Below are 12,439 nucleotides of genomic sequence, written 5' to 3'. Positions count from 1 at the left end.
AAGTATGGCTGTTGTGTGAAATAATTTTCTGAGTTATTAAAAGTTTTGATCACTTCATATACTTCGTTGCCAATAGTTTAACTCTCATGTCATAACTGAGATGATTGAGTGAACTCAACAGACTCTTCCAGGAGGTTGAAATGGAGTCAAGGTCAAGTGCCAGAAAGGATGGGACATGGACAACAGTCAGGTCTAATTCCCCCTCTTAGTTTGATCAGTGGTTGCTCAGACTAGCCAATGTTTGTGTTGAACCAAGGGGTCAACGTTTTGACTATTTCATGCCAGCCTTACCCACTTACATCTTCTAGACCTATTTTTCTATTTATACCTATTTACCTCCCATTTGTACCTTTAATAGTAGCTATAAATATTAAAATTTGGCTTAAATTATAATTTCCAATAGCAGAAATAGATATGATTGACCCTTGAACAACACAGGGATTGGAGACACTGACCCCTGTGCCAGTCAAAAATCTGCATATAACTTTTGACTTCCCCAAAACTTAACCACTAATAACCCACTGTTGACTGGAAGCATTACCAATAACATAAACTGTTGATTAACACATGTTTTATATGTTGTATGTATTATATACTGTATTCTTACAGTAAAGTAAGCTAGGGAAAAGAAAATGTTATTAAGAAAATCATAAGGAAGAGAAAATACATCTACTATTCCTTAAGTGAAAGTGGAGCATCATAAAATCTTCATCCTCATGTCTTCACATTAAGTAGGTTAAGGAAGAAGAGGAGAGGTTGGTCCTGCTTCTCAGGGGTGGCAGAGACAGAAGAAAGTTCTCATATGAGTGAATCTGCACAGTTCAAACCTGTGTCATTCAAGGGTGAACTCAATACATATGTATATTATATGTAAATATGATATATTTATATATAACTTCCTTTTTGTTGTATATATTGACCATCTGCATTGTAAACTTTTCTGTAGAGTTATGCTCATGTGAATGGAACTGTTTACATCTTTTAGACTTTTTCATGGTGAAGGTAATTGAACATAAAATAATTAGCTTCTGTAATTCTAATGAAGAAAATGTCAGCAATGTAGTTAAGATTTCTGGTGAGTTTATCATAAATGCAAACTCTTATGATCACTTATGTCATGCTCTAAATTAATCAGATGGGACACCTGCCTTCCCTTAAGGTGTTCATATATTGTGATTAAATAGAAAAGCGTATGCCTGAGGGAAAACTTGCTGGCCTACTAACCTATATTTGGGAGTCATGTTCATTGATGAGCTTAAAAATCCCTTGAGAGCCAGCAATAATCTGCATTTTTTCCAAATGTTCTGACAAGTCAGTTTCCCATCATCTGTTTGGTGCTGTCTGGCTACGTGCTGCTCGTATCACTCCTCACAGGCCACACATATACACTGGTCTTTGAAGCTGCCACTCCCCAAGCCTGCCCCAATAACCATTTCTGTCTCAATGGTAGTTCCTGTTAATACTACAAAAATGGAAATTGTCAAGGTGAGCAGGTTGCCATATGGAGGTTGACAGCTGCTCAGTCAGATTAAGACAAATGCACATAGGCAGTGTGAGTGCAAGAAAAAAAATAATAACTCGGAAGAAAACTTTTTTGTTTGCTATTGGTATCTTTTCCAGGATTTTTAGAAATAGAGTATCTGTTTTAAAGATTGTTTTGTACGCAGGTAAGCTTGAGCTGGTATTGATATGAAGCAAACCAAAAAAGAGTAAAGTAACCTTTAAAATGTTGTATTTCCATGTTGATCCTCTTTGCCTCCGGCCACAGTGTTTAATTTAACATGACTCATTCTCCCCCATCCCACCTCATGTGTAGAACACCTCAGCAAGGTATCTTTCAAAATAATAAATGAAGATCCTTACATTGTGAAAAGGGAAATAATGTTGAACAAATTGTAAAAATGTGTTTTAAAAGACTGCATAGCATGCCAAGAAAAAACGAACAGAATTTTACAACCCACTGAAAGATAACACACCATCATCAATAGCCAAGCTCATGAATAAATAAATATTTACAACATATACATATGCATATCAAGGCGAGGCTACATCACAGGAACTCAGAATCTGTGGAAAATATTTATGCAATGCCTATACAGTAACAAACAGAGGCACTAAAAAGGAAATAATTTTAAAGCACAGTCAACACGTTTAAAGTTTTTCAGTAACTTGACTGACCTTTCAAAAATACACAGAATTCTTTTAACAATATGAAATATGTTGCTATGATTGCCTATTCCTGAACTTAACTGAGTCGTATCATCATCACACAGCAGAGCTAGCAAATTTCTAGCTGAGCTAGTTTGAGTAGGTTGGAAAAAGTGGTCATATGTTCAAAGAGGAAACATTTCAGACTTGATTTACAAATGAAATCTAATGCATCTGTATTCAAAGCTGTGTGAAATGAATACATGCTTAGGAACACACACAAGCATTTTAAATAAACCTTTCTGAATAGGTTAACAACTTTGCTAAAATCTTGCAGCAATCTTTCTCACGGGTAGCTAGAGCTCCAAAATTTACTGCTTAAGTTTAACGCAGGAAATTAAACTTCGACATGCTATAGGTACTGACCGTATGTAAGAAATACAAGTTAACACTCCTGACATCAATAACACCATACGTCGCTAAATCCTAAGCTACTAAAGGCCAGCATGCAGGCTAACATAAATAACAGCTTGCAGTTTGCAAGAAAAAGAAATCCATTGATAACACTAGGAAATATAGTAATGTGATGGTATAATTTACAAGGCCTGAAGATAATTTGCAGCACCATTCCTCTGGGTGGATCTGCATCAACCATCTAAGCTAAGTGCCTGTTGGAACTTTTCCCTCAAAGGTACAGTAGGCAGAAGATTTGTAATATATTTAATGCAACAAAAGGAGAAGCAGAAAGATCAGACTGATGGGGCTTGGGTATTTAGAAAATCCTGCTGAGATATTGTGGTACATTTTTAAAACTTCTTGTTCATAATATACATGCTTCTCTTGAACCTCTGATAAACACTGACAGGAAAGAAATGGTAGGGGAGACTCAGAAACATTTTTACAGCCAAGATAAAAACGTTAGGTAAAAAGAATGCTTCTGCAAAGCAAAATCCTCAGCTATATCTCCCATCAAGATTTTTCTCCAAACATACAAACAGTGTCCAGAAAGTCTCTCATGGGATATGTCTGCAGCATCATTTTGGCTTACAGCATTCACAAAACACATATCTTGATAACTTGTGTTTATATAAACAAATGGCATTCGGGGAAGTAGAACCCACTGAACTTTATAGAAAGGTTGATTCAAAGTCTCAAAAATTCTCTCCCATCTCACGATAATTTTTCAACAGCAGAAGAAAATGTATTACAACACTTCAAAGTACTGAAAGGCTTTTTCTCATTCAGCAGATTTTTTTCCCAATAAAGTTAATGCAATTTATCTTTATTAACACATCAACACTGATAGAGTCAGCCAGAAAATTAGTGTTGGTGGCACTGCATTTCATAACATGCCCTTTCTCAGACATCCCTCTGATCAGTTCACAAAATCTGCCAACAATTCAGGGATCTAGCATATTCAGAACCCATTTCTTTTAAAAATAATGCAGCTTCCGAAGGAAAACACATATATTTTTGCACTAGAGAAGCATGCATCTGCTCTTACAGTCTCCCTGCTGGAAACGATCATTGTAATGCTTTGAAAGCCCAGAAAGCCAAACATTGCAAAAATATATTGATATCAATAACAGAAAATTCTTCTTTCTAGCTATCTGCAACGCAGACCCCCTTTCCTGAAATAAAAACCTGATTTCAGACAGAAGCAGCTCCTTCACCCTCAGCTGTCCTTAAGTTAGCAGTAACTGGCCTTGCTAACTCCATTTAGATCTTTAACACGAAACTTTCATCACTTACCCCCCTTCCAAGGTTTTCCTTTCCAGGGGGTCCGGGTCAGCTTGCTCAGAGTTGGTCCAGAGAGGAAGAGCATCAAAACGAAGAGAAGTTCAAGCCTAGTAATTTTCTCCACTTTCTCTGATGATAACATTTCCACAAGTTAATTTCACAAAATTTCTCACATCCTCTTCCCTCCTGGTTATGAAAATAGCATTAATCATTGAAAAACCTGAGGTAGGTGTTGTTTTGCCATCTTTAACAGCTGAAGTAGCAGCTTCCTGATGTAGCCCTGAGCCAAGCTACATTTCTCACGGATCCGGCTCCTTCTCCTCAGTACGCAGTCAGCCCTGCTTCTACTCCAGAAGCTATAAAATAATTTCTGTTCTCCACTTTGCTTTCAGTGGGAATATATTCCTCAGCGTTCTGGGTGAGCTTGATTGAAAATGATAAAAACAGTAATGTCTGTGTCCAGCAGAAAAGGGAAAAGATGTCAGGATTATGTGAAAAAGATGAGAAGCAGTTGTACTGACAGCTTTCAGGCTGCCTGTGTGATCCTAATAGCCGTGCAACCAACCAAATTGCTCTTTTAAGAGTAATAAGGCTTCAGTGAAAGCCGGTGTCACCGCCACTTGGGTGGGTAGTGCTGGGCTTGAAAACCACCCAGGAACCGCCACGGATAACGCCTGCTTCAGTTCAGCTTCAGAATATTAAGGGCTGAGCAAAATATAGTATGCACAGAGGGTAGTTAATCTATTGTGTGGATAGACGAGGATTCAGGCAATGTAACAGAGGAAGACTCAGAACTTAAAATGTATCTTATTTTTCCTTTACTTCACCTCGTGACATTCAAAGGGGATTGCATCTGCACTAATGATTCATAAATGGGTCTGAAATATTTATTAGATGAACAACAATAAGTATATAATTTTTCTCCCCAGCAATAAAACAGGAAGGGCAAGTTCTCAATACGTAGTTGCAGCTCTCCTCTGTGTTCAATGAAGTCAGTTTATTTCGGCGTTCCTGTGTCACCCTAATGAACCCACCATGAATGTCATAAGCAAACTTTTGGAAATACCAACATAGACGGCCAAGGCTTTCTGGAATGTGTTAATCACACATTCAAGAAAGCATATTTTTATTTGTTTGTGTACATCACCATGGAAATACAACAAGCTCCTCAAGCCTTTCTGTCTTTTGCGACTATGTTTATGCAGACATTGCTGGTCACAAGGTGTGGTTATAATTAACACATGACAGTGCCCCTGGATGAAGATGACGTGGGTGAAGGCATACATATAAAATGAACTAATTTGGGATTGTCTGACGTGGTGGCTCACATCTGTAATCCCAGCACTTTGGGAGGCCAAGGCAGGAGTATAACTTGAACCCAGGAGTTTCATACCAGACTGGGCAACATGGTGAGACCCCCACCTCTACAAAAAAAAAAATTAGCCATGCATGGTGGTACATGCCTGTAGTTCCAGCTACTCAGGAGGCTGAGGCAAGAGGATCACTTGAGTCTGGGAGGTTGAGGCTGCAGTAAGTCATGATGGTGCCACTATACTCCAGCCTGGGCGATAGAGCAAGACACTGTCTCAATAATAGTAACAATAATAATTAATAAAAATAATAGAATCTTTGCCACCTGAAGTGAATTGACACGATCAAAACATTCTGGCTACTATTTTAAATCTGTCTACATGTTAGTATTATATGTATGGTCACTAATTTCCTTAATCAGTGAGACACAATACATGAATTATGCACTTATGTATTTTAAAGTAATCAATTTCTATATTATGATAACCACCAGTTTTATGATATTATCACTTTCAAAAGGGAACAAATTACTGCTTTCAAATCATATTCTTGGAAGAGGTACCTTTGGAAGAGCAAGTTATCTTGTTAAGATAAGCCACATATTAAATTTGAAAATACAGTTATTACAATTTGTTTTTATAAAAAGGAAACTATGTTTGTCAAAAAAAATTAATGGAATATACAAAATAAACTCTCACATTGTGCCTTAGTTTAGAAACAATAATCACCCTGTATTCAACTTTTAATTTGAAAACTTCTGTGTGAGGAAGGAAAAACTTATGCCCATTTTATAAATAGTGAATTTAAAATTCCATGTTTTTGCATACTTAAAAATGGGAAGCTTATATTTAACTCAGAATTTGATTTTCTTTTTCCAGTCACTATCCTGTTTACCTGACAATTTCCTCTCTCTTTAAATGCAGGTAAACAGAAATTGGTAGAATAAATTGACCAACTCCCTCACCACCACCTTCTGAGGAGGACTCTACAACTAAACCCATTTACTTTCCACTGGCTCCATCCCTCTTCAAAGAAAAAGCACAGATTTCATGATTAGCAATTAAAAAAAAATGTCTTGGGCCTTTGGTAGAACAGAAAAAATGTCAAATAGGTTTAAACATAATAAAAGTGTGTGGATAGAATTGTTGAATTTTTCTGAAAGGTCTGGCCAGAACAAGGTTACTAAGAAAATCATTCTTTCCTGAAATGGGGTAAAGCTGGTTAGATTCACTCCAAAATTATTTCATGTTTAGATTTCCAAGGTTTCTTTCCTTTTCAGTAATCCCTAGTAGACACCAGGTCACAGCTCTCTCTGATGGGGAAATTGAAATGGAATTGGAAGAACAAAATCACTGTTGCTCAACAAGGGAAGTCACTCTCTTCCAGAATTCATCTGGCAGAAGTTTGAAGTTCTGCTGGGGCTTTCTGCATACCAGAAGAGAGAAGAGAAAGCCTCCTCATATGGAAATAGTGAGGGTAGCAAATGGAATAAACAAGAGTACAATCTGAAGGAAAAGTGAAAGACTAAGAGGAGAGGCAGTCCAATGAGACATGTATCTGTGAAAGTATGAGTTTAGAAATGCCTTCCCATCTACGTTAATATTAGTAACAAATTAGCTAACTTATTACAAGTTCAAAGCACTTTGCATTCATCAACTCATTTAATCCTTACTAAAACACAATGAAGTAGGAATAATTCTTTTTTCTTTTCTTTCTTTTTTTTTTTTTTTTGAGACAGAGTCTCACTCTGTCGCCCAGGCTGGAGGGCAGTGGTGCGATCTCGCCTTATTGCAACCTCCGCTTCCTGGGGTCAAGCGATTCTTCTGCCTCAGCCTCTCGAGTAGCTGGGACTACAGGCACCCACCACCATGCCCAGCTAATGTCTGTATTTTTAGTAGTGACGAGGTTTCACCATATTGGCCAGGCTGGTTTCAAACTCCTGACCTTGTGATCCACACACCTTGGCCTCCGAAAGTGCTGGGATTACAGGCGTGAGCCACCATGCCCAGCCAAAGTAGGGATAATTCCTTCCTGCATTTAGTACAGTATAAACTGAGGCACAGAGAGTTTAAGTCACCTATCCAAGGTCATAGTGCTGTTCTGAATTCAAACCCCTCAGTTCCAAGCCTTTGCTCATCCCTATGCTAGGCCCTCTACGAAACAGTTGTCTCTGCACTCTCAATCCTTCTGAGCTACCTTGCTCATAAGTAACATCTTAATGTAAAAGAATAGCAAATAGTGATAACATGCTCAATATATGTGAGGTTTTAAGTGCTTTAGAGGTTTTATTTTCATGAACTTGTGAGATGAGTCATTTATTATTCATACTCTACATATTGCTACTTAGCTAATGTCACATCGTGATTACCCAGCAGAGCTAGAATTTGAATCCTGCACAGCCCCAGTTTTTGTTATTCTTCTCTTTTACTGAGTCGGGCGCATGGATCTTGGGAAACTGGAAAGGGCTTAAGCAAAGCTTGAAAGGTAAGAGAATTAGAGGGGTTTTGGGGTAGTTGTGGCTTGGAATCTTCTTTAGTTTACTGGCAGCAGCACGGAGGTCTATAAATGGGAAGGTCCACCGAGAGAGGCAATCAGAATAAAATTCCTCACCACCTACTCGTGCTCAAAGGAAAACATGAAGAAAAAGAAGGCCCCAGCAAGACCTGACTTACAGACAGTTACAATACACATAATAAATGCTTTAATGCAGGCCATAAAGAATTGTTAGGAAGACTGCAGAGAAGGAGTACTATAAAGGAGGTATATATTAAAGTGAAGTTCAGTGAGAGAGAAGAGAAAGAGCTGGTTCAGCTAGGACATTCAGGGCAGAGAAGGTGGCTTTTTCACTAAGTATCAAATAATGAGAATATATTTTAAGACTAGGTCAAGTCAGGCAAGAGGCAGAGGATAATCCAGGCTGAGGAAATAGCATGAGCATGGTTACAGGCAGGAAAGAAAGCCTGTCCCCTTCCAGGAACTGCCAGGAACGCAGTGTGGCTGGGTGTGGAACCTATAGATGAGTAGCAGCGGTAGGCAGGGGCTAGATTAAAATGTTCGAGTGCATTAACTACCAAAGCCTTAGGCTTTATCTTCAATGGTAGGGGGTCAACAAAGGGTTTAAATTAGGGAAATTACATGATCCAAAGTGAGTTTAAAAAAAATGGGCTGCATTATGATGGGGAGTGAAATTAGAAGCAGGAAAAACCGCTTAAATATACAATAGTCCCAGCAAGAAAACTTTGGAAACTGAACTGAAAACAGTGGGAAGAAATAGAAAGAGACTAATTTGAAATAAACTTTAAGGTTTCTTATCTACATTCCTTCATTGAACAAACATTTAAAACCTATACATTAAGCCAGGAAAAATGCTAGGTATTTTAAGAATAATCAGACAAAGTCCCTGTTATCAAAATGCTTATATCCTTAAGAATTTAGTTACAAATTAAATACAAAGAATAATGGGAAATTATTCCAGCGTTTAAGCTCTCTTCTTTAAATATGTCATTTGAAGTTTGATTTTGTCTGTCCTGCTAGCATTTGCTTCAACTTTGACACCATTAAGCAAGATTTAGGAATCTCCATAATTATATATATTCATTTTTATCCAATACCATGATTTACTCTAATTATACCCCCTGAATTTTACTATTTATGCACAATAAATACCATCTTGCCTTTTATTTATTTTCTTAATAAGCATATAATTTTTACTAATCTCTGATACTAGGTAGTAATGGCATAATGTGAGTTATGTTACTAGACTTTTAATGATTGAATGTGTATGAGATAAAACCTTCCCTAATGAGTTTACAAACAAAAATTGTCACCAAGCTTTTGAAAAAAAATACATCAAATTTTATATTTTATATCAATATGTTGTTGTTTTTAATCTCACTGATTATACTCACTTCATTAGATGAGGCTGAAGACTGAACCAATCCATTTTCTGAAAATTCTGTGAGTTTGGTCACTAGGTACCCAGCAGGCTCTCAATCAGGATCAATTTTAACCTCAAAAAGACCTTTGACAATGTCTGAAGACATTTTGTGGCTGTCACAGCAAGGTTGAAAGAGTGCAACTCACATGTCTTGTGGGTAGAGGCCAGGGATTCTGCTACACACCCTGCGATGCACAGGACAGGCCTTCCCTCCCAACAAAGAATTATCGGAAGAAAATCTCCATAGTGTTGAAGCTGAGAAACTCTGAGCAATCCTCAGCTTGTCTGATCACAAGGTGATGATTTTTTTTTTTTTTTTTGAGACGGAGTCTTGCTCTGTCACCCCCAGAGCACAACCTACCCTATGCATTTCAGACCAACTAATAGAAGTAGACAATTTTTTTTTTTTTTTGATATGGAGTCCCACTCTGTTACCCAGGCTAGAGTGCAGTGGTGCAGTCTCAGCTCACTGCAACCTCCGCCTCCTGGGTTCAAGCAATTCTCCTGCCTCTGCCTCCTGAGTAGCTGGGATTACAAGCACCCACCACCACACCCAGCTAATTTTTGTATTTTTAGCAGAGACGGGGTTTTACCATGGTGGCTAGGCTGGTCTTGAACTCCTGACCTCGTGATCCGCCTGCCTCGGCCACCCAATGTGCTGGGATTACAGGCATGAATCACCACACCCTGCTGATGATTCTTGTAGCCATCATTTTATGTAAGTATAGTCAGAACAAATGCTGTTCTTTTTTTTTTTTTTAACAGATCTTGCTCTGTCACCCAGGCTGAAGTGCAGTGGTGAGATCATGACTCACTGTAGCCCCGAACTCTTGGGCTCAAGCAATCTTCCTGCCTCAGCCTCCAGAGTAGCTGGGACTACAGGAACTCCCAACTGCACCTGGCTGATTTTTCTAGCTTTTTGTAGAGACAGGAATCTGGCTATGTTGCCTAAGCTGATATTAAACTCCTGGATTCAGGTGATCCTCTGTCCTCAGCCTTCCAAAATGCTTCAATTAAAGGCATGATCTAAAATGCTTTTCTTGACTGAAGCTCACAAGATGACCACAGAACACTTATTACCAACATACTCTGCAACAACAGCAATGTAAAATATCCTATTTATATTCTTATGCTTCCAAGGAAGTCTCCTATTTCTGCTATGATAATTCACCCACAGAGAGTAACTCATCTCCCTGAACACCTTACATCAGACCAAAGAAATGGTGGATTTACCCCGCTTGAGTGCTGGAAAGGGCCCAGTGGTGCATATATACATCAAGAAAAATCTTTCTAGTCAAGAAAATTCTCACTGTTTCTTCATTACACACACAGACAAAAAAAAAGAAAGAAAAAGAAAGAAAGAAAGAAAGAAAGAAAGAAAGAAAGAAAGAAAGAAAGAAAGAAAAGAAAGAAAGAGAAAGAAAAGAAAACAACAAAATAAAACGAGAAAATCATCAGGGCAAACTTAGCTGTGTGACTCTCTAACTACTTTCCTTCTCATTAACTTGGCAAAGATTATTCTCTACTAACTACAGGCTGCACTATTGTTAATATGTTGTATTATATACTCCATCAACAAGCCATCAGAATAAAATTTTAGCTGGGATTTAATCAGAGACAGTAGTAAATTAGCATTAGCATTAGCTTCATAACTCTTGAAAGACCACAGATCAATTCACTATTACATATATAGATACATATGTAGTTTCATTAATTACGTCGTTATTTCTCCCTAATTCTTTAACGTTCTATTTTGACTATGCAAGCCAAAATACAGATCTGAATGTTTTAATGCCATATTAAAAATACACTTTAATTCTTTGTTTTTAACCATGTTTTCCATAAACAGAAACAAGGTATCGTATACATCCTTTCTAGCTCAGCCTGCTGCAAAGGCAAATCATTCCACAACAAGAGAAACATTGCTTGTTTTTTGCACAATGTATGGTAACATATAATATATACCAGTTTTGTTTCCAAGGTCAAATATATGTACAGTTACATAAGTACCAGGTCAAATGCATAATGTATAAATACTTCAATTACAATGTGGCTGAAGAATTAACTCTGGTTAATTGAAATATCTACCTAAATACAAAAAAATCACTTATTTTCACTGTTATCGAGAAATAGTTTAAATATTTTTATTCCTTTTTCCTTTGCCAGTGATTTCTACAGAGTGAACATCTCTGAATTCATCTGATAATTTAAGACTCTGCAGCACCTAAGTATCACCGGGTTGCACATCAGTTCTCATCCTATTAGCTTGCAGTTATAGGAGACAAAAAGGTAAGGCTGAATCTGCAAAGAGATCAGGGTAAGCTGCATTAGTTGAACCTTCAAATGAGCTCCTAATATTACACTGCATTTTGCTAATGTTTCCTTTCCATTAAAAAATTAAGCAGAGGCTTATATATCTTATTGGAGGGTCCTAGTTGATTGTGTTTTACTTCATAATATGCTTTTAAACATTTAACTGAGACAGGCAGTTTAATATTTTGCTCCCTCTAAGCTTTTTTTTGAAGAGTAGTTCAAAATATTGGTGGTTTCATTGGAATAATCTGGGCAAATTTGTTAGTACACCACTCTGTGGTTTTGATTCAACAAGTTGTGTGTAGGACCTGGGTGAGTGCATTTTGAAAAAAGAATCTGTTCTGTGTACCTCTGAAATGCACTGCACTGCTACTCCAGTGTTAACTATTTTGGAAGGAAAAGTTTAAGCGTTCTGGGTTTGCTATATAGCACCTAGTTCATTATTTATATATATACACACACACACACACAATTAAAGTTTAAACCTTTTAAAATGAATATATTTTTAGAATTCATATGAAAAATTAGTTTCTGACATTTGTTAACACATAGTTAACCTAAGTTGCAAGTGATTACATGACTTCACTGTAAAGAAGGCAGAATGTGGGTCCTGGGGAGGCGCCCTAGTGATTTGATAGAGAATAAGCCTTGAAATCTCATCAAACATGCTTGAACCTGTAAAATATTCTTTTTTTCATCTGAGATATTTTCTTGGGCTTATGTAAAGTTCATTTAAAGGACAGTGCTAGAAAGGTTGACATGGTTTATTGGCTATGCTACATCAATTACATAAAATATTTCTTATCTATAAGAGATACCAACAGGATGTTTATTTTTAAAATTTTTTATAATAAATTTATCCAAACATGGGATATTCCTGTCTATAAATACATAAAATCTACATAGTCTAAATAGCACAGTCACTAAATTATAGTGTTACAGAGTCCCATGACGATGTTTGCAGAATATATACAGTCATGCATTGCTTAG

General features: G+C 37.3%; 1 protein-coding gene and 1 long non-coding RNA gene across 25 annotated transcripts in view; one reads left to right on the top strand and one right to left on the bottom strand.

Moving 5' to 3' along the window:
- Positions 1-12,439, bottom strand: part of ROBO2 (roundabout guidance receptor 2) — a 1,748,609-nt gene that overhangs the window by 1,331,435 nt on the left and 404,735 nt on the right. For 4 of the 24 annotated variants that reach the window (XM_063602829.1, XM_063602849.1, XM_063602833.1 and 1 more), the window contains exon 1: positions 3,901-4,607. The exons of 8 other annotated variants lie outside the window; for them this stretch is intronic. In XM_063602829.1, coding sequence (XP_063458899.1) covers positions 3,901-4,030 — 130 coding nt within the window. In that variant the 5' untranslated portion in view covers positions 4,031-4,607. Of the gene's footprint in view, positions 1-3,900; positions 4,609-12,439 lie in introns of those variants that run through there. 12 more of the 24 variants (XM_063602838.1, XM_063602844.1, XM_063602840.1 and 9 more) reach the window with 6 other exon arrangements.
- The window catches only part of LOC134729999 (uncharacterized), a 34,290-nt gene continuing 26,912 nt past the window's right edge, over positions 5,062-12,439 (top strand). The window contains exon 1 of the long non-coding RNA XR_010111582.1: positions 5,062-11,425. This is a non-coding gene — a long non-coding RNA (uncharacterized LOC134729999). The remainder of the gene's footprint in view (positions 11,426-12,439) is intronic.

This window comes from Pan paniscus, chromosome 2 (assembly GCF_029289425.2).
Source record: "Pan paniscus chromosome 2, NHGRI_mPanPan1-v2.0_pri, whole genome shotgun sequence".
Lineage (NCBI taxonomy): Eukaryota > Metazoa > Chordata > Mammalia > Primates > Hominidae > Pan > Pan paniscus.
The sequence above is the reverse complement of the archived record's forward strand: the minus strand, read 5'-3'. Positions and strand labels throughout refer to the sequence as shown.